General features: G+C 38.8%; 1 protein-coding gene across 1 annotated transcript; it reads left to right on the top strand.

Moving 5' to 3' along the window:
* Positions 1-5,075: 5,075 nt before the first annotated feature.
* LOC311040394 (dipeptidyl peptidase 4-like) lies at positions 5,076-22,140 on the top strand. Its single transcript, XM_084050651.1, has 26 exons — positions 5,076-5,305; positions 5,432-5,519; positions 7,850-7,948; positions 8,498-8,589; positions 8,770-8,844; positions 8,934-8,986; positions 9,652-9,724; positions 10,263-10,383; positions 10,812-10,960; positions 11,683-11,780; positions 11,876-12,005; positions 12,447-12,485; positions 12,755-12,853; positions 14,104-14,174; positions 14,289-14,342; positions 14,523-14,632; positions 15,287-15,334; positions 15,663-15,767; positions 16,202-16,271; positions 17,040-17,234; positions 18,365-18,419; positions 18,927-19,026; positions 19,367-19,422; positions 19,941-20,013; positions 20,942-21,015; positions 21,439-22,140. Exons 1-26 carry the CDS (start codon positions 5,303-5,305, stop codon positions 21,526-21,528), a joined length of 2,220 nt encoding a protein of 739 aa, XP_083906777.1. The 5' UTR covers positions 5,076-5,302; the 3' UTR covers positions 21,529-22,140.
* The last annotated feature ends 1,643 nt before the right edge of the window (positions 22,141-23,783 follow it).

Genomic DNA, 23,783 nt, shown 5'->3' with positions numbered 1-23,783 from the left:
AAATAGTCTGTTATCTTAATCGGATCACCTTCCCAGAGAGCGCTATGACCTGAAGAAAAATACAAGGAAAGAGGAAGCATCCAAGCTATTTTTGTTTCACAGCTTTCCTGGTATTCATCAACTGCATGGTGGTTGACAATAATCAAGCGGATATCATTTATTCATTCAAGTGCAATACAACTCTAGTGTTAAAGTATACAGAGGTGGACAAAGTACTCGACACCAGTACTTAAACCACACCAATGCAACTAGTCGCAACTCCTTGCAACAAAACCGTTTTAAGGTCAACCACACCAATGCAACTCCTTGCAACTGCCATTGGGGATAATGGTTGCAAGTGGTTGCAAGTAGTTGCATGTCGCAAGGAGTTGCATGGCGAAACATTGGTGTGGATGTGGAGTGGGTTTAAAAGTACTCAGTACTTTTCAGCCTTCCTACAAATTAATGTAAGTAAAAGTAAAATATTTGTCTTGGAAATGTACTCAAGTAAGAGTACTAAGGATCAACAAAATCTAATACTCAAGTAAAGTACAGATCCTCAGAACCTGTACTCAAGTAAAGTACTCAAGTACATTTAATCCATTACTGTCCACCACTGAAAGTATATTAGCATTTCCCCTTAAGTTATTGAATTATGGCCACAGAAACCACCTCAATGTCCCAAAAGCATTCTGTTTAAATTGTTGTAACAAATACCTCTGCTTCCCAGTAAAATAATGTGGTGGGAAGTAAGTAAGTCCTATAATGGAGTACTGAACTTAAACTGAAGTAAACTCAGAGACTCTAGAATCGTCAATAAAATATTGAAATGAAAAAAGCGGTTTCAGAGATTTAATGTCATGCAATGTCAAAATAACAATACAGCAATTGATATTAAAAAGAAAATGTAATTTTGAATAATGTGTTTTTAAAGTAAGCACTCAGTATTTAACTCAAGTAAAAGAGACAAGAGTGACTAAACAACTTTCACTTGCTGTGGAGTTATATTTGTACCGCTGTGTACTTTCTCCACTGTAAAAGAGCTCAATTAGACTAATGCATATACATTAAAAGGTGAAAGAGAACATCTGTGGGCTCTTCTGTGTGCGTCTAAAAACAGAAACAGTCAGTATTGGATTTATGACTACAGGACAAAGTCATGACTTTACAAGGTGCACAAACAGTAGTGCTGAGTCATGGAAAGTTGAGCACTGAGCAGGACAAGAGCACTTGTCTGTCTACACATAAATCCACACTCACAACAGCAAAATTAATGCCATCAGTATCAAGATTCTGGAACATTACTGGTCTATTTACTAAGTGAAGTCAGGTTACTGTAGACCAGAGGTTGTCAAACATTCAAGGACCCACAGTTTGTTATGCCACGGATCCCCATAACTCTGATAGTGTGCAAACGAAATCATTTGTACCAACCAAAAATGGTCCATTTCATTCCATTAGTACACTCTCAGAGTTTCAGACCGCCGGTAAGGGTCAATTTGGTTACTATCAATCATTTAGCGGGGACCCCCCCCCCCCCCCCGCCCATAACAATAATATGTGTCAAAGTGTCCCTGAACTAGACACTTAACCCTAACTGCTCCCCCCGAGCACTCATCAATCATGACCATCTGAGCAGCCTTCAGCTGTATGGAACTGAAACTGAATTTCAGACTGATTAATAAAGTCTACAAATCAAATAAAAAACAAAGCATTCTGGGCGACCTGATAGTTAGGACGCAAAATGCCCTTATCAGTGTGTCCTTGGTTCGACTCTAGGCCGACTGGACTGTTTGCTGTGTGTCATTTGAATACTCTGTCCATTTCCTCTCTCTCCCGACTGAAAGTATCGAATAACACTTTCTTTCCTTTCCTTTTTTCCTGTAGTATTTCGTTTCATGGATATGGTAAAGCATATGAGTGAAGCTATTCAAACAAGGGCACCTGTTCAGCAGGGAGAAGTGGTGGTGAACATAGCGTGAACCTCTGTGTGTGTGCCATACAAGATTTGTGTTGTTAAAGTGTCAAATAGTGTTAAGTGTCAAGTGTAGTGTCAAGTGTTTCATAAAACACAACGCAAGTCCTTCATTTCATATGTGTGAGATTATGACTGAGCGAGTTATTGACAACAATACATTTCCACAGTAGCATTATCTAGTGTGTGGGCTGTTTTTCCATTTGAGTTCCCACACTGTAAACAGGAACTAGAAAGATGGAGAAAGCTGCTGTATATGAATATACTTAAGACATATAATTTATTAACACATGACAGTCTGACATAAAGGAGCCTTGAGTTATTTCTGCACAGTGCAGTGTCACAGAATCAGTCGTCATCACCACAACAACTGTGAAGTCATTAGTGTGTGTCACTGTCAACTCAATGAACTCACGAAGAGCGTCAGGCAACACCTTGGGACTGATGGTGTCACACAAGGAGTGGCCATTATGTCCATACATCATACACTACATCAACTAAACCTATATATAGCCTTGAACCAGTTTCACACCAGGGGTCAGACTGAGAAAGATGTCAGTAACCTTCACTTTGTGGTATGACAAATATAGCCAATCTACAAGCTCACATCATGATACTTTATTTATATAGCACCTTTCAAAAACAAGTTACAAAGTGCTTTACAATAACAGTAAATACAATTAAGATCAGAAATTGCAGAATAGTACAACAGTTCCTAAATTAAGAAAAAGCTGTGCGATAGAGATTTGCAAGAGGACACTGATGATGGGCATTGTGAGCATACAGATTTTTGCAACTTTTGAATTATTTTTTTCATTGATGAAAGTGGTTAACTTTACAATAAGTTGTGTGTTTGTCAGTCACCCTGTGAGAACATGTTTCACTCTCTCCAGTCAGCATATCTCCCCACCTACAGAAGACATTTGTTGAATTATGTTTTACATTTTATCTAACGACAAACATCTCTTATGGGGGTCCCTTTTAACTACCTCAGTGAAATGAACACAAAGGATTTTATTGCATACAATGATCTTGCGGTGTGTATTCAAATGCTTACAAATAGTAATTAAATATTTTTTGAAATAAGGTATGAAACAAAACGAGGCCACATTCATAATTAGATCTTTACATGCAGGTAGCTAGGTTAGTATGATCTCAACCAGTAGGTCTGTGCCCAACTGTCGGACAAGGTGATCTGAATAGTCATCTTATAACGTTCTATCAAGAACCCCTGCATACGTTAAAATTAGTTAACGGTTAAATTTCACTATTGTGAAATTAAACCGTTCCTCAATTTCACAATAGTGAAATTAAACTGTTCCTTTTTTTTGGGTGATTAATATTTTACAGGATTTTTTATTTGATAACAGCTCGAGGGGCTGACACAGAACGAAACAGGATAACAAATAACTGAATAAAAACAGGTAACTATGACAACAACACACTCGATACAGTAAACAAAGGAAAACTAAAAACAGAAGATAAAAGGATAGGGAGGGAGGCTATGCTGCTATCCATGAAATAGAACCACAACCACTTGTGAGCAAGGAAGGATATACAGTCTGGTATACATATAGGGGAGCCAAGCCAGTAGTCTGTCATTACAAGCCATTGATATAGTGCAGAAATCTTTCCCACTTCGGGCAACCCAGTCTCCAGGCTGGGACGGCGACTGGGTTGCTTCAGGTGGATGTATTTCCAATGTCTTTTTACAGTTTTCAGGGCACTGGTGGTTCTGTATTTCTGCAGCAACGTTGAGTAGTAGAGCAATGCTTCGTGACCGCTACCATAACTTGCAATAATAAAAGAAAGGGTCTCCACATTTTGAGGGACCAGGACCAAGGAACTTTTCAACATTGTTTTCAGCAAACTATGAATTTGTACATAATGTCAAAGTTGTTGTTTATGCAACTTAAATTCAGCCTGTAAGTTGTTAAAAGATTTAAGATCCTGGTCTCTGTAGAGGTCACCAAGCACTGCTACACCCTATTCCACCCACTCCATCCAGTAGAAAGAACATTTACCAATAAGGCGTAAACAAGGATTAAACCATATGCTAGAGGTCCATTTAAAAAGGGATCAAAGTTGAGAATCATAGCTGCCTTTTTCCAGACCCGATAAATCAGTGGTGTAAAAAAAAACTAAGTACATTTACTTGTGCCGTCCTTAAGTACAATTTTAAGGTATTTTTACTTTACTGGAGTATTTCCAATTTTCGCTACTTTTTCTACTCCACTACATCTCAGAGGCAAATATTACACTTTTACTCCACTACAATTATTTGAAACCTTTAGTTAGCCTACTGGTTAGTAGATTTGTATTATTATTACAAAACATACATTTCCCACTTCAGCCCTATACATTTCCATCATTTGAAAATAGCCGATCTACAAGCTCACAATGCATAGTGATGCGAAGCATTGTGAGCTTGTAGATCTGCTATTTTCAAAAGATTTGTACAAAACATGTGAAACGGGACATTCTGCATAATGAGTACTTTTACTTTTTTTATGCCAATACTTTTACTCAAGTAAATTCTGATTACCAGACTTTTAGAGTATTTCTACATTGCAGTTTTGATGCTTTTACTTAAAGTAAAAAATGTGAGTACTTTTTCCACAACTGCCCTAAATGAAACTGTTCTCATTTTAATGTGTACTAATTACTGTAATCCTCAATGTCTTCTGCCCTGTGGATCAAACAAGCAACCTCCAGATGTCTAGTCAGTAAAGAACGCACAAGCCAAAATACTGTAATTGGAAGAGTGTAAGTGCCTGCAGACTGTTTGACTTGGCAAGGCAAGTTTATTTGTATAACATATTTCATACACAAAGGTAACGGTAAAGTGCTTTAGGCAGTGGCATGGAGTAGGAATTTAACAAAAAAACATGTATAAAATACTAATACAAACAAATGAAAGGTTTAGTCTAAAGGTAGTCCGAGTTTGAAGTTTGTTCCTTCAAAGTTCCAACAACTACAGTATGTGGTCATTAACGAGGCTGGCGGCGACTGAATGAGCTCATGAGTTTGGTAGTTGAACTTGAATGACGACCGATCACAGCAGCATTCTTGAGCAAAACACACACACACACACACACACACACACACACACACACACACACACACACACAGGCGCACAAAGAGAGAACACGCTCAAAACTGGACGAACTTTACTCCTTCCAACGTTTTCATGGTCCCACCTTTTGAAACGGACACTGAGATCATGTTGATCAGAACATCTGGTACCGCATAACAGCAATACCGCTATAGGAATAACACAGCTGTCCGTCCATATGGAGTTGTGAGGCGACCAGATCCACTACGCTTCACTTGAGCGCACAGTCAACCATGGTTCGTATTGCAGTTTTTAGAAATAAGTGTTCATGCCTTGAAGCAATGTTTGGTTGTAGTGAATGATTACACCAAACTCCTTCCGTTAGATCATGCTTGCACAATATGTTTGTTTAATTTGAACAGATTCCCTGGCCCAAGGTGATCCTCGGGGTCCTCGGGGTGACAGTGGTCGTCATTCTGATCGCGGTGCCGACAGCGATATTTCTGAATGGTGAGTTGATAAGTCGAGAGATTGATATTGACCGTAGGCTAAGTCAACTCCAAATATAAAGGGGAACGAGGAAATTACGCGTGCGCCATTACGCACGTTGCATGCAGGGGACCGCTCTAGCCCTGAAACATGACTGTCATATCAGTCATGGATTAACTTCAACCTGGTGTTTGCACTTTATCCATTTGCGGCCCGTACATCCACATTAACGATCAGATTTCAAATATAAAGTGCTTACCCATGGCCACGAATGTTACAATTATGTACGGGCCCTCAGAAGTACCTGTATCTTCCATATTGTTCAATAAAAAGCATTTTAATCCAATCGGTGGCCATTTGCTGCATATTTTCTCCAAATGCTTTCAACTACGACGTGACCCTATCGGTTGGGAGGTGTACTGCACTCTGATACATTATAACTATGAGAAAATGGCCACCAATCGGATTAAAATGCTTTTTATTGAACCATACGGGTAATTGTGAGGTCCCGTACATAATTGTAACATCCGTGTTCATGAGGTAAGCACTTTAAATTTGAAATCTGAACGTTTATGTAGATGTACGGGCCGTAAATGGAGACAGTACAAACACCAGGTTGAAGTTCATTCATGACGGTCGTGACAGACGACCGTTGTGCGATCCATGGCTGGGGATAGATAGCTCCACATGTGAGGTGGAATTCTATCTGTGCATCCATACCAATAGAACATGTCTGCTTGCTATATTACAATTTAAATATTAAGCCCCGAGAAAAACACATGATCGACCTTAATTAAATTGCGCATACCTGTACAAGCAGGAATAAACGGCAGGAAACACGAAATGCTTTGTAACAGGTGCTGGATTCTAACAGAACTCTACAAGCTTATAACAGGGTTAGCCTATTTATTATAAATTAACAGGCTAAAATGTACAGACGATATGACAAACACCAAAGGAACAGACTGGTCTTCACACAGGATGCCACATCATGTGAACAACAACATATTGATTGGAGACGGGGGTTATCGCCACAGGTGAACAACATTAACATATTAGCACACGATTGGCTGAAGGGGAATGTCAGACAGTGGTGGAAAAAAGTACTCAATTGTTTTACTTAAGTAAATATATCAATACTGCAATGTAGAAATACTCTGTTACAAGTAAAAAGTCCAGGTAATCAAAATGTACTCGAGTAAAAGTACAAAAGTACTGGCATCAAAATATACTTAAAGTACCAAAAGTAAAAGTATTCATTATGCAGAATGTCCCATTTCACAAGGAGGTATCATAAGTCTAAAATGTATAAACAATATTTTGAAAATAGCAGATCTACAAGCTCACAACACGTGTTGTGAGCTTGTAGATCGGCTATTTACAAGAAGCCAAAGTTGAAATAGGGCTGAAGTGATTATGTTTTGTAATAATAATCAAAATCTACAAAGTAACTATAACTATAACTATAACTTATAAGTTTTCAAATAATTGTGGTGGATTACAACAAGTACAACATTTGCATCTGAGATGTAGTGGAGTAGAAGAAAAAGTACTGAAAATTGGAAATACTCCAGTTAAGTCAAAAATACCTCAAAATTGTACTTAAGTACAGTACATGTACTTGTAGTTACTTAATTTACACCACTTAAGACAGGTATATTAACTACAAAGGAAAACAGAAAACACATTTGAACATTACTTCACAATAAAGGAACAGACGGTGTGTTTTGTTGCAAACCCCTATGTCTAGTTTTAGATCTCTCTCTGTACATGCAGTGCATTATGGTAAGAAGCACATGTTTAGTGTACATTCATGTACAGCTAAATGACATGGGATGTTCATGTGACATATGTCTGACTGTCCCTACACAGTATGTTCTGTACTTTAAGTGATAGCACATGTTGAGACGGAATTACTGATAGAATAACAGATTGACAACATACACCCACTGAAGAAGAAAAAATCCACTCTCAAAGTCAAGTTTGACAGGACAGTATAGACTCATTGTGCATCAAAATAAAAACTAAACATAGGGAAAAGTCAAACATGACAAAACATATGACAGAAACATACTTACATCTAAAACATAAGATGATATAAAAACATAAGATAAGAAGGATTTTTACAACAAAACCATGATAGCCTACATACAGCACCAACATGTCACTGCTTGTACCTGTATGAGTGTGTGACAAATAAATCTGTCTTGATTCTTGATACATTATCATTATCAGCTACAATCTTGTGATATTTTTTATCATTGTTATCACTGTGTAGGACATAATATCTGTAAGCAATAACCTGTTGTGACTGTGTTAAGTTTAAACTTTGGCTGGCGTTTGCATTTTAGACAATGAGGGGGGATCCAAAATGAAGAGGTCTTTCACGCTCAATGATGTCTTCAACAGCTCCCTCAGCCCTAGCTCCTACAACATGAAATGGATCTCAGGTAGGCACTCCTGCAGTCCGGAACACCTCCGTACTGTAACAACCTTGCGGAATTATGTCTCTAGAGACTACAGTAACTGATCTATGATCACCAAGTCATCGTCCTTTCCTTGCATGCAAACTTACAGTACTTGACCAACAAGAACTTTCACTTCTCACGCTTTTGACCTGACCAAATGGACACTTTTTTGATTGGCATTGCACTGATAATTATTATTATTTGTGTTTTTTGACGAGATACAGTGAGACACTTATGAAGCACTGACTATAATGGACACTTTATTTGTTTTTATCTCCGTTTACCGTTGCTCTGTATTGTTGATTTTTTCTTCTGCCTTGTTTTGTTGTACACAGCAGTACTTTTTCTTTTTCTTACCCTTCACCTGTGCCACCTCTGGGCGACCCCGCGGGTATCTATCTATCTAGAATTATTCAGATGTAGTCTATCCGGGTTTTCAACCCTGTAACATCTGCATACATCTGGAGTGAGGGGTGTTTCCCCACTCAACTTGTCCACACTTAACGTTCACCTTCTCCTTCTTCCCTGTAGATTATGAATATCTACGCTACGACAACGGCTCAATCGTTCTTCACAACCTGATCAAAGACACCTCCGTAGAATTTCTGAGTAGTGCGACTTTTGTAAGTGATGTCAATTTTGCTGTGTGTGTATGTAAGGTTGTTTGGGTTTACATGATGTGAGTTCTTGTAAGGGCAATTGTACACAAGCCGACCGTGTCTTGTGAGTTTGCTTGTTGTGATTTTGATTCAGGAGCAATGTACGCACACCCTTCCTAACGGAAGTGTCTTTTCTCAACACAGGAGCGAGTCGACGCCGTTGATTACGAATTGTCAGCAGATCGGAAATATGTCGCGTTCCTCAGTAATTACTCAAAGGTATGTGAGGCTTTTATTGACTTGATATAAAAACTTTGTATGAGTTCCGGCAAGTTACTATCTGATCATCATTGTGTTTGTCCCATTAGGAGTGGAGGCATTCGTTTACCGCCTCGTACCACATTTATGACATGGAGAAACAGTACGTATTCCAACTAGACAAAGCCATTTCAGATTTAACCACATGAACCCTAGCATCCCTATCCTGGGGGCGAACATTCAGCAAACGTGTCGCCGAAGAGATTTGGTGTAGAGGGGAAAAAAGGAGGCGGCCTGGTATAGACCCCTGGGTGACTCCGAAAGAAGTATACTGTACAGGGTTTCAAGTGTGTTACATTTCATTGGACAGCCATACCAAGAATTGCATTCAAACATTCAACAATTGTTACTGTGTGGCTTTTAATGGATGAAGCATGACACTTTACAATGGCAGAGTTAAGAGTTGGATTGCCACTGTGCCACGCTAGAAAGGTACGGTATGCACTGATGCTGTACGCCACAAAATAAAAGTGCGAATCATACTCATCTTGTAAACAGAAGTGGATAATGCTGAAAAACTAAACAGCAAGCAAAAGGCAAGTTACAGCTTGAGAAGAGTGCAGAGAAATCTAAAGCCTGATTAATACTTGGTTGCGCACTGATGTCATGCGCCGACAATAGCCGATCTACAAGCTCCGCCGAAAACAGCTGTTGTGACCTCTTAGATCTGCTGTTTTTGCCGCACAACACTGGCTTGCAACCAAGTACAAATTAAGCATTAAGCTCTCAATGAATGAATTAATGAATGTATATTATGCTTCTCTATAGGGACTTTCTTACCACAACTGATGTTCCACATGAGATCCAACACTTCTTGTGGGCCCCTGAGGGCAACCAACTGGTAATACGGGGTCTTAAGCACATATTTACTTTGACTGATTATGCCGCACTTCAAGGCATTGTGATGCATGAGTCTGTCAAAGCAAACCTTTTCCAAACACTTGTCTAAATGGAACAGTGTAAAAAGGGAACTGAGAATCAACACTGTGGTAACTGAGGGTTCAAAGCTGGAATGTAAAAAGCATAGACTGTAAAATATAAGTAAAAAGCCTTGAATACACTTAGTGATAGTGAAGTGTTTAATGTCTTTATGTGAAGAAAAAAAAAGCAAACCTAGGTGGTGAATTCTCTTGTATTCTTATTCTGTATCTAACATACAGCCCAATGTCATGTGAGGGTTTTTAACCCCTCCACCATCGCTGGAAGATTACAGCATGTTCTGTTCTTCCAACACCTGCAACTAGAATGTTTGTTGTTGCTGTAATTCTGCATGACAGCACAAATGCATGTGGTAATTCCAAGCTTCAACTAATTAAATGTATTATTTACATACAGAGGGGTTTGCTGACCTGTTTTTTTTTCTTTACTTAAATTTGTAGGCATTCGTTTGGGAATATAATGTGTACATAAAGAACAGTCCTGCTACTCCGCGAGAGCAAGTCACATTCAATGGAGAATACAACAAAATCTTGAACGGCATCCCAGACTGGGTTTATGATGGTAAATGATGACACACACTACCTCTCTTATCTCCAAGTTTTAACTTTTTGTGTTATTTTATTCGTAAATTAACGCTCTACTTGATCATACTACAGCGTCACACAAAAGCATCAAAAGTAGGAGATCCGCAAGCTCGGCGCGTTTCGAGGTTGTCGATCTGCTGCTTTTGCTACTTTTGAATTTGACTAAATGGAAAGAAAAATGGAAAGATTTAGATTCACTATAGTTGAATTGAAGAAGACAAAGATACACCTATGCAATTGCACACCACACCACAGCAGGCATCACAACAGGGCTTCTCTCAAACGCATTTATACACACAGGTTTTCATAAAAGTGCAATGCGTGGCGGGGGGCTGGTGGAGGATCGTAAGAGGACAAAGATGAGTGTACTGGATGTAACTGACCATCTTTCCTCCTCCTATACAGAGGAGATGTTGTCTGACGGTCTGTTTTGGTCACCTGGCGGGAAATACTTGGCCTACGCCCAGTTCAACGACACGGAGGTCCACACCATTGAATTCGCCTGGTACGGAGAGGACCAGTACCCTCACACTGTTGTTCTCCCATACCCCAAGGTGGGAATTCGAACCGTTTCTGAAGCCAATGTCGTACGACAGTATCGTGCACAGAAAATCTTTACACGTTGTTAGTTTATAGATCAGCTATTTTCGGTCCGCATCGCTGGTATACGACGGAGCACAAACTAGGCATTGCAGAGTACTACAATTGTGTCTCTACTTCAAAGGGCTGCTGCTGTGTTTAATGCATAGCATTAACAAAGGCATTATGCGCTGCAGTCCTTCACATACTGTACCCATATCCATATGTCTGCTCTGCATAGATGATACGATTCTAGGTGTGTCTCAACTCTCAATATGTCATATGTCATATCTAACCACAACTACAGTGGTGAACGATACTGTTAGGATCACTTTAAGAGTGACTTGATGAACCATACTGTAGAAACACTGACAACCAATTAAAATCCATCTGAATTAACAGGGTGTCACATTCAACAAGTCATGTTCAGTCTGTTTACAGCATGTTATTGCTCATCATTGTGTTATAGTTATCTTTATAGTTATCATTCTTGGTGTGGACAGCCCTTAATTCAGTACTATGCTACATTGCTCCCAACATCGTTGTTTTCTGAGACATAATACTGAGACCAAAATATGAGTACGGTGTGGCCATCGGGTGCTTGTGTCACATGTTTCCCCTTAAGCAGTGCGTAACGGATGATATGTTGTAGGACAGTGGAATATACATGCTGACATTATGCTGCCTTATCATTCAGGCAGGTTCTCCCAATCCTACTGTGAAACTGTTTGTAGTGGACACCGCCAACACCAGAAACATTTCTGAAGTGGACGTTCCATCAGAGTTTGGCTCAGGGTAAGAAATTAACCATCTACAGTATGTCACTTTGCTGTTACATTACAGCAGATAGTCGGTATACATGTTAATTCTTTTGCCGCCCTCCCCCTCAGTGACCACTACCTGTGCACGGTTACTTGGGTGACAGATGAGCGCATGGCCGTCCAATGGATGAAGAGAAAACAGACTGAACTCCTTGTTCAGATCTATAAGCTCAGTGGAAACAACTGGAATACAGATGAGGTACATAATTATCAGTCTGTCTGTCTACATGTATCTAAACTAATAGTTTATATCAACCCATTGTGGTTGTCACATGGATATTGACTTTATATTTAAGAAAAAAGTGCAGAGGCATTTACTGGAATGCAGATGACCATAGTTGAAGGAATAACATTAGGCTAAATTAAGTTGTATAAGTGTTTCGTACCAGTATTTGTTTGAATCTGTTTTTATATTGATATTGATGGAACTGTAATGTGAATTAAAGCAATCTAATGTTGAAGGTTTTTTTTTTATGTGTTTTGTAATATGTTTTTGAGTGGACCCCAGTAAAACTAGCTGATTGCCATGGCATCAGCTAATGGGGATCCTTTTCAAATAAACAAATAAACTGTTGTAACGTTACACACTACAGTACGTTGTTAACTAATAAGTAAAATCCTGTTACTTGTATCCTTCCAGAGACTGAAACTGACCAGTCGCACAGGTTGGATTGGACGGGTATGTTAAGTACAAAACACGGCTCACACTGTCATAACATTTAGCATTCCAATAATTATGTTGGCTTCTATTATATAAAGAATAATCATTTGCAGTGTTTATGTGACAGGTACACTAAATACATGTACATGTACAGCATAATCACTATTACATACAGTACTGTAGTAGTGCATTAGTCAGTGGCAGTGCATACCATGCAAACATTTGTACAGTATATCTTAAACAACACAGGACAAATACATCATAATAATGATACATTTACTTGTTAGGCTCGACCTCCAGCACCAATGTTTTCAGCAGATAAGAGCAGTTATTACGTGGTGACGAGTGACACCGCCGGTTATAAACACATTCATCATGTGGTTGGGGTAAGTACCTGTACTGTACATGTAACTGTTTCACCGTATACAGTGCCCTAAGAAAATACACTTAGCAAACACTACATCGTAAGTTTCAACCTTATAATAGCTTTTGCACCAACCTCACCAAGACAAACAACTTGTATGTGCAAAGTCTGCAAACGTACCTGGCAATGAAATGAAGACGGCGTCTAATAGCTGCGTGGCTTCCCTGTGGATCCCTGACGTCATGTCGATGATGTCACATTGACGATGTCAGTCTCGACCCAAATATGGAGGGATGGTGGATCTGAAATTTATGAATTCACAAAATGTGAAAGATATTCACTCACAAAAAGAATGATCTATTCCCAATATGGGAGAAATATGCAGGGAAGTACTTCCTTGGCCTACTGACAGCATGCACAAAACATTTGGCTGAAGATTAGCCACAGACACTGATATCTCTTCAAATAAAGATAGTTTTGCTTGTACAAAAACGTAAACCAAGATAGAAAGAGGGAAAGACACAGCCGATTGTATATAGAATGTCACTCTATCGAGAGAAAAGAGCCACGAGGCTTGTAGATCGTAAAATGGAAAATTCTCAAGTGTTCTCTGAGGTTACAATGGAAAATGCAGATTGCTTTATGCAGAAATGTTATCATCTAGTGTAGTTAGTTACATAATGTTTTCAGGCGTCATGAATCTTAAACAAAGACAAGAAACAATATGAAACAGTAGTTACTATCAACGACATTTCCATAAGATGTTGTTATCAATACACCTGAATCCGATTGTCCGGCTGGAGTGGTCATCTTATCCCATTGGATACGTCTCAAGGCAACAATCATTTCAGTACATTTCAGTCAACAGAGATATGCTTTCTGTGTCAAGGTGACATGAGTATGGCAGTTCAAATGGGCCATCACATGAATCCTCAGAAATAGCCCAGGGTGACATGATTATTACAATTATACAAAATGATACATCATAAATGTATTCAATATTCATTTTAACCAATCAGACACACACAGACCCTCATCTAAATGGCTCGCCCCCTACAATAGGTAGTGAATACTGATTCTGATTATTTTCAAAATATGTTAGATTAGATATCTAATATCTTATAGCAGATTATTATTTTTTTATGTTTAACTTTGGTTTTACAGTACTATTATTAATTATTACTACTACTACTACTACTACTACATTACTACATATATCATAGGTTGTATTAAGATGGTGCCTCTTTCATAACCTGTCACTCATATTAACAGGGCAAAATGAAAGCTATCACGACAGGCCCATGGGAAGTGATTACAATTCTGAAAGTGACTGCAGACAGCGTGTGAGTTGGATCAACCGGACAGTCTATCATCAATCATCTCAAATGCCAAACCTTCCTTGAATGGCAAATCTCTTTCTCCAGTTAATATACTGTCAATCTACAACTGCTCCGCAGGTATTATTCAAGTAACCAGGAGGGTGGCAGACCAGGTGGAATGAATGTCTACAGGTATCTGTACGGCCTCTGTTGTACCGTTATATTGGAATTTCATTATTTTCATCAACGTTTTTCACTTCAACTGTGTGTGTGTGTGTGTGTGTGTGTGTGTGTGTGTGTGTGTGTGTGTGTGTGTGTGTGTGTGTGTGTGTGTGTGTGTGTGTGTGTGTGTGTGTGTGTGCACTCACACAGGTGGTCCAATGGTCAGGAATCCAAATGTCTGACATGTGGATTTGAAATCTGCCTGTACAACTCGGCGCTGTTCAGCCACAATGCTTCCTTCTATCGCGCAGGCTGTCACGGTCTGTCACCACCTCACCGTTCACCACACATCCTCTTGAACACATCTGCTGTCGCACATGAGGGATAAAAGATAGGAATTGTCCACTGTCAAAAGTTGTGGATGTTTTACAACATTAACCCTTGCGTCCCTATTGGTGAACATTTTAGTGAATGGATTAGGTGTTGAGAGAAAAAAGAAGGACAAAGTACAGATCCTCGTATTTAATTGGTTAATCAGTCTGTGATATTAAAACCTTTAGGGTGTAATTTGGCTGAGAAAATACACTTTCTCGGGCCCATGATGAAAACTGTGTTGCTTTGCTGTCTGATCCTACAATACCCAGAATTCACTGCGACGGCTTTCTTGTCAAAGCTATTGCCCCTAGTGGCCACGGGAAGAATAGCTGTAGTTTTCCTGCTTCACCGATACAGAGCGCATTGAGGAACTTAATTCCATGAACTTATCATTACTCTTATAGTGATGAGGTTGAAGAACACTGGAATATTCCCTTTAAGCTTGTCTTCTTCTTCTTCTTTTCTACCTCTTTCTATTATTGTCATTTCAGCACAGTGTTTTGTAAGCAAGTGTGTGCATATGTGTATACAACGGTTATGTAGGCTATGTTGTACTCTCTCTCCCTTCCTAAATGTGTGTGTATCTCTTGCATTCAAAGGTCCTGCGATTCCTCGCTACTATCTCTATGACAACAGGGGTGGAGAAGGTAGACATGCTATCTCTTATTCTGGATCTAAAGTTACATGAGGAGAAAGAATCTATTGTTTATTATGCACGTATTGTCTCTGTGGGGTAGAGAGACCTCATATGTCCCAAACTGTAACTTTTTAGGATTCAATTAAAAAAAACAGCAAAAGTAACAGATCTACAAGCGCACCACGTTTCGAGCTTGTGGATCTGCTACTTTTGATGTGATGCTGTAGTACGATCAAGTAGGGCGTTATGAAAAAAAAAAACACAAAAAGTTAGAATATGGAGATATGAGGTTTCTGCCCGACAGCGTCGATATCGTATTGTGTTCTCCACTTTTACAGTTGTAGAGATGAGAGTTCTGGAGCACAACAAAGAGTTTGAAAGTCGAATATCCGAGATCCACATGCCCACCATGCGTCGCGGCACCATTCAGATTGGAGATTTAAGTAAGTGCATTAAGCCGTCAAATAATTTGAATGAAATTAACCCATTCAATCCGGTAACGCATCTCTGTCATTTTAGATTTCTTTGGCTATTAAAAAAATAGCAGATATACAAGCTCATAACGTGGCACCGAGTGCCGCGCTATGAGCTTGTAGATCTGCTATTTTTGAAAACTTGTGAACATTTGTGCAAACTTTGAATATATCTTTTTTAAAGTGAACATTTGTAATTCAAATCTTTGTTTCTGGGGGTCCCTGGAACAAAATACTTTACAAATGTTCGCTTAAAAAAATATATTGAAAGTCAAATTAAAATTTTCACGATTTTCAAAAATAGCCAAAGACATCTAAAATGACAGCGATGCGTTCCAAGAATTGAATGGGTTAAATTAATCCTTAAAGCATGACTTATTTATATTTTATATGGATTCTCCCAGAGCTGTGGTACCAGATGACTTTGCCTCCTGGCTTTGATGAATCTAAGAAGTATCCCCTGCTCATAGACGTGTAAGATCCTCATCATCACGTGATGACACAACACTGATACAATAGTGACTACAGCAGTTTCCAAATCGCACAATATCTGCTGAAAAGGGTGTTTCGTGAAAACATCACCCAAAACTATGGCTAAAATCTAAACTCAGATGACCACACTTCATATGTATCACAGTGTTCAGCGGAAAGAAACGTAATTATTTCCTGACCATTATGTAGTCATTATTTGGCCCTTTTGTGGGGATATTAGATTTACAATTTACAATTTACAATTTAGGCATTTAGCAGACACTCTGAATCCAGAGCGATTGACAGTAAGCAAGATAATTCATCATAATACATCAAATGCATAGCATTGATTCATTGGGCTTCAGGTCATAATCTTTGGGTGGTTTTGAAACAAAAAACACAATATGCCTGGAACTGTAAATACAGTACAGTACAAATGTAAAATGGTTTGTTTCTTTCCACCAGGTTTACTGCACATACAGTAGAGGTTCTATGTATTGGTTGAGCCGAAGCGATTGTGATACTATTTAAAGGCTTTCTGTATTTACTGTATCATTGTATCACAACACAAGACCATAAAACTCAAACTCAAACTCAATATCTGACATATAGTGCAATTTCGTGATCAAAGGTCAACGTTGTGATGAGCCACACGACTCAACAATGGACACATATACTTTTGTACTATCTGCATGTGTTATTTTTTTGTGTTGAGCAAAATCCATGTATGTGCAAATGTGCTTGCAAAATAAACTACTTCTGATCTTTCAGATACGGTGGTCCTTATAGCCAGACAGTAAACTTCGAGTACAGTACGGGTTGGTCGTCTTACCTGGCCAGCACAGAGAAAATCATCGTGGCCAGCTTCGATGGAAGGGGAAGCGGTTACCAGGGCGACCATATAATGCATGCAATCTATAAGCGGCTGGGTACCTACGAAGTGGAAGATCAGATAACAGCAGTCCGGTGAGGAACGGGAGAAGCAGATTTAGTGCACGCCAACACTTAAGCTCACGCTAATTCAAGCAAAACAGCATTGACCTGAAGTGGTTCCACGCCCCTCACATGGCTGGATTGGCCTGACTTTGACCTGTTTACTGACCTTGACCTGTTAACCCATTTAGACCGGGAAAGAATGTGTATCATTTTTTGATTTATTTGGCTATGTAAAAATAGCAGATCTACAAGCTCAGAGCGCGGCACACTACGAGCTTGTAGATCTGCTATTTTTGAAAAAAGTCATGAAAGTTTGTGCAAGTCTTTTTTCTAAGCTTTGTTTCAGTTCATAATTTCATAATTCCTCCAGACCGCCACTCTGACAGAACTCAATTTGAGAATAAAGTACTCTTTATCATTCTAATAGATTGGTCCTCTGGTGTATACTTTTCGTTCTTTTTTCTTTTTTTTACAGTTCCTGTAAAAAAAAAGAAAAAAGAAAGAAATCCGCCTGTTTACCATTGAATAAAGCTGAAGAGGTGGATGCAGTCTTTTCCATAATCCAAAGACAAGTGACTTTTTACTCAAATCTTTGCTTCAGGGGGATTCTACTAATATCTTCAAAATCCTACTTTTTTTTTTTTTTTAAACGTATGTTTCTATATCAGTGATTCTCAAACTTTTTCATGTCAAGGACTCCCAAAATTATATTTATATTTGGCCGCGGACCCCCATCTCAAAATATTTTGTGATAGGGACCCCTAGAAGCAAAGATTTGAGTCAAAAATGTTCCCTTTAACAAAATGTATATTCAAAGATTTTCAAAACATTTTCACGATTTTTCAAAAATAGCGATATGAGCTTGTAGATCTGCTATTTTTGAATAGCCAAATGAAATCTGAGAAATGCCACAGATGCATCCCCGGATTGAATGGGTTAACTGACTTGGACCTGTTTACTGTAAGGCAGAGCTCTGTTCAGATACTTGTTGTTCATATACAGTAGTAAAGGTGATAAAACAGTGGAACGTCATGAGCGCTGAACCTTGATCTTGTTGACGTCAGACAGATGCCGAGTCACTGTGGGACATTAAATGTTGCTGCTTATCTGGAATGCTGCCCTGGTATAATAACACATACATGTCATTCCTTATGTTTCAGCGAATTCATCAAAATGGGCTTCATTGATGAGGACAGAATTGCAATGTGGGGTTGGGTAAGTTTCTTAAAAAGATAACCAGTTGCATTGTTGGAATCACATTGTTGTAATTATTACACTGTTAACAATATTAGCCATATTATTATTGGCGTCCCTATTTTGGGCATCTCATTATAGGCAAAGCATTTCAAAAACGTTGCCAAGGGACCACAGATGCAAATTAGCTACAACAAACTGCCCAGTTTTTCTGGGCATGATCCCTGTTAAATACATGAATAAATAACATAATAGACAAACAATTTCATAAATGTGTAAAAGATTTCGACAACATTTTGAAAAATGTGGGAAAACCTAATTCCAAAATAGACGATCTACAAGCTCACAATGTGTCACGATGCGTTGTGAGCTTGTATATCATTTATTTTCGCCGTGCAACACCGGCATACAACAAAGTATAAAATAGGGCTGAAGTGGTTAAGTAATGAAAACGCAGCATTGCGCACATACTGTATGTACCATATAAAACAATAGTACATAGTGCTAATGTGGGATTAATTTTCACAGTCCTATGGAGGCTATGTAACATCAATGGTGCTGGGATCTGGAAGTGGACTGTTCAAATGTGGGATGGCAGTTGCTCCCGTCGCTAACTGGGAATATTATGGTATGTTTCATCTTTATTTTTGTGTATTTATTTCATTATTGCTCATTCGCTGTTGTTCCTCTTGATGTCAGTGTCACTGAAGGTTGGTGTGCGCATGTTTGCTCCCACCACCACCCCAACACCATTTGTACTGTATCTCCCTGCTCTTAAATGGTTGTCTTCTAATGTGCTGAGCAGGAGGTGATATATAGCACAGCCCATGTAGTAGACTATGCCTAGTTCAAATATTTCTACTCATAAGTTATCTGACAATTATCATATACCACTGCAATTATTAAGTAACATTTTCATTCATCTTAATGTTACTGTATATTGTGTGTCTTGTAAACTTATGTTCCAGATTCCATCTACACAGAGCGGTACATGGACCAACCTTCTGAGAACCCAAACTATAAAGTAAGTACTATAAAACATATTTATATTTATCATATTATACATTTAACTATGATAAACTAGATCCAAGTTATTCAACTTCAGAGTCTTTCAGATTTGCCTCTGGCACTGATCATGTAAGTAACATAATAAACTGAAACACATAATACCTCACTTGATGTCCCAGCTTTGGGAAAAGGCCTAATTTTTATATAAACATGGCAGCAGAAAACACGGATTCCTATGCAAGATAAGTACTATCTTATTTCAAATGAAATAGAGATAAAACTGACTAAATATTTGCGACAAAATGAAACTGTTTTAAGCCTGATTTATACATTGTGTTACAACGTTTCTGTGCACCGAAAATAGCAGACCTGCAGCTTGTTGGTCTGTTATTTTTGGCACACGATACTGTCGTACCAGGGAGCATACATTTAAGCATTAGAACGTTGCGGAGAACAATCGCAGCGGTCTGAATTACCTTTTAGCCTTGACCACTGTTTCTGAAGAAAGAACACATTCTGATTCATATTTTTCAGAACAGCACAGTTACTGCCTTGGCCAAGAATTTCCATAATGTCAAATATCTTTTGGTTCATGGAACAGCAGACGGTAAGACGACCACACAGTCCATGCTGCTTTTTAAAATGATTCTAAATGGTTCTTCTAAGGCAACAAATAAAATACATTATAAGTATTTGTACCACATTTCAACCTATTATAGGCCTATATACCGTATAAATCACATGTATTAATATTTTCTATTGTGCAAATGTGTTTAAATGATTACTTCTTGATAATCTCTCAGATCAATTTATTTCAATGTATCAATAACCAACAACAACCAAAATATACAGTAAATTATAACCTATTTCAAATGCAAGACGCCGATGACAAAGCACTTTTCTTTGTCATCTGCACAATGTTTTGCTTTCACTTTTTAACCACTACACTAGCATCCCTATTCTGGCCTGAATTCCCTATTCTTCCCCAAAAATAGCAGATAAGTTCACAGTGTGTTACATCGTGACGTGTTGTGAGCTTGTACATTGGCCAAGAGATTTGGTGTAGAGGGGGGGCAGAAGCAGTACAGAGCCGATCCCGGTCAACTGTATTAGTTTACTAAGAGGCTTTAAGTGTTTATGTGTGATTTAAAGTATAATGGGGAGGCCTGAAACTGTCCTGCTGATGCTTGTAGGGCACTACAGAGTACTGTCTATAATAGTTTTACAAGAACTCAGTGTGCACTTGGCAACCAAAGAATGTCAATATCCAATTGTTTGTTAATGTATTGAGACACGTCAAGTGGAACAGCATGAGCAGAGACTGCTGCCCTGTCAAAGAATTTCTCATGTAACGTCCATGCGCGCAAAAACAACAGGGCATAGTATATTATGCCAAAGTAATCTATTCAAATAGAAGGAGAGAGCTGACACAGAATCATCAGTGTTTTACTGTGACCTTATAGTCCACAAGAAGTGTTGCATGAATCCTCCTACTCTTTGTTGATGTACTTTTTGTTTGTTGTCTGTGTTTACAGACAATGTTCATTTTCAGCAGTCAGCTCAAATCTCCAAAGCCCTGGTTGAGGCACAAGTTGATTTTGAAGCCATGGTGAGTTTTTTGATGTGGAGGAGGAACCCCACATGAACACAGGGGGAATATGTAAATTTCACACAGGAAGGCCACAATCGGGTTCGAACCCCGGCCCTTCTTGCTGTGAGGCAACAGTGCGAACCACTGGACAACCTTGCTAACGGCTATTTTGGACCAGATATTACACACAAATACAGTAACTACTATATAATATTGTGATAGCGAGTATGGATTATTTTTTAATTTAATCAAAAATAATTAATTTCTCAATAATTGAGTAATAATAGTTTGGTCTAATTAACCACTTCCACCCTATTTTACACTTCATTGTACAAGAGCGTTGTGTAAAAATATAAACATAAATCAATGATAAATAACCGGTGCTGGTTTGAATTTTGGAAGGAGACAACTAACTCTGTCATGTTCTCTCTGTTTCTCCAGTGGTACACAGACAAGAGTCACGGTCTTGATGGGGCCAATAAGCACCTTCACACCCACATGAGTCACTTCCTGCAGCGGTGCTTCGCTTGAGGCCCACTGGACTGAGCGCTACAGAGATCAACACTTTGGACACAGATGAAGTTGTGCATCCTTATGATTGTAAAGAGGTCGTCAATGTATCCTCAACCCAATGCCTGATTTATACTTAGTTGCGCGCTGGTGTCTCGCAAATAGCCAATTTGTAGATCTGCCATATGAGACGCACGCTAAAACCAAGTATAAATCAGGCTTAAGAAATGAATCCATGTGACATTTCACTGATAAAAAGGGATTTTGTTTGAAGAGGAAACATCCAGTGGAGAGAGTGGATTATGTGGAAAATGTGGGTAGAGATTGTGATTTTCTATTTTTTTTGGCCATAATGTTAGCTTTTGTCTTCTTAAATTCTGATTATTGCTGGCAAAGGAAAATAATGTGCGACCAAAGTGAATTAATAGCTTTAATTATATTGTTTAATTTGGACCAGTTTAGTTATACGCAAGTATTGAGGAGCATTTTGCGTTCACTTATTGTGTACGGTTGTGCCTTACATTGGGTGAGTTATTGTACCACAAAAAGACATTGGGGTTTTCTGTGTATGGAATATTTTGTACAATAATGGAATTATTTTTGGTTATTTGATTATTTCAATAAAGATTTATAAAATAAATGTCTGAATTCATCATAAACTTTAAATGACATAATTTGTCTTTTGCAAGTGAACAATAAAAATACATTTATAATTACAGTGTATACAGCTCTGGGGAAAATGAAGAGACCACCCCAATTGTTTTCATCACTTAACCCTATACTTAATTGACTGGATTCCCATATTATACTACACTAGCTTGTAGATCAGCTATATTCGGCAAATGTTAGCCACAGAATAGGGATGCTAGGGTTCAAGTGCTTAAATCAGCATCTCTACATGCACGGCAGTCATTCATTCCTGTGTCAGTTGAATTCCAACACAAGTACACATCATTCCACTTAATCACATGAACACTGGCGTCCCTATTCTTGGCATGTCAAAATAGGCGAACGTTTGGCAAAAGGGGCCGATCTACAAGCTGACAACTGCATTGCGACATGTGCACTGGTAGATCACCTGTTTTTGACGAAGAGATTAGGTGTATAGAGGGGGAAAAAAGACAGGGAAATTATAGAGCCCTGGCGGATGAGGCATACCTCAATGAGGTATAAAGGGTTTAAGTGGGTAATAAGTTACTTATTATGTGATCACTTGAACCAAATCTTTTTTGATGAGGAAAAGTATATATATCGTCTCTGTCGGGTGGAAACCTCATATGTCCAAAACTGTTTCTTTTCAGGATTCAAATTCAAAAACAGCAAAAGTAGCAAATCTACAAGCTCCAACTTCGCGCAGCGTTTCGAGCTTGCAGATCTGCTACTTTTCAGGGACGTGCACAGATAGACTCTAGGTGGTGCTAGAGCACCTGCCCTTTGCCCTCTTGACCAGAAGTGCCCTTATGAAAAAAAGAGAGAAAAAAAAGTTTTTTCTTCCAGTTTACAGCAGGGGTCTTCAACAGGGGGTCCGGGACCCCTAGGGGGTCCTCAGAGTTACTACAGGGGGTCCGCCAAATCTTTATGTGATATGATTTTTCTTTTTACCATAACCACTCGAAAACCTAGCATCCCTTTTCTGAGGAGAACTTTAGCCAAAAATAGCAGATCTACAAGCTCACAACGCCTTGCGGCGTTGTGAGCTTGTAGATCGGCTATTTTTGGCAAAGAGGTATAGGTGTAGAGGGAAAAAAGAGCTGACCAAGTAAACCAAAAAAAAGTATAATTTACTTGAGCACCTGCCCCTCAAAATGTCTGTGCACGCCACTGCTACTTTTGATACTTTTGTGTGACGCTGTAGAATGGAGGTAAGAGGTTTCTGCCCGACAGAAATGATATGAAAAAAAACAAAAAAACACTGCTGTGGATGTGTCCTCTTGAAATACGACCATCAGGTACAAAAAAACTGTGATAGTGGTACCTTGGTCCAGACAACTATTCCTCAATCTTCAAATGCTACTTAGAGTCAGTAACTAGCAGCGCTCAGAGCACAGGAGGCTGTCATCTGTTCATCATCTCCGTTCACACAAATCTTTAAGAAATATTTCTTGTATGATGATGAACTAGGGTTTTCATTCAAGAAAAAAACATTAAAAGTTTAAATATGGATACAAGGTTTCTGCCCCACAGCGACTATTTGTAGATTCTGTAATCCAACAGTCTATCTCGAGAGACTAGTAGTACCTTAAGTAATCAGTTATAATACGTGAATAAATATTGAT

This window comes from Gymnoscopelus microlampas (genome assembly GCF_963454915.1).
Source record: "Gymnoscopelus microlampas genome assembly, chromosome: 24".
NCBI lineage: Eukaryota > Metazoa > Chordata > Actinopteri > Myctophiformes > Myctophidae > Gymnoscopelus > Gymnoscopelus microlampas.
The sequence above is the reverse complement of the archived record's forward strand: the minus strand, read 5'-3'. Positions and strand labels throughout refer to the sequence as shown.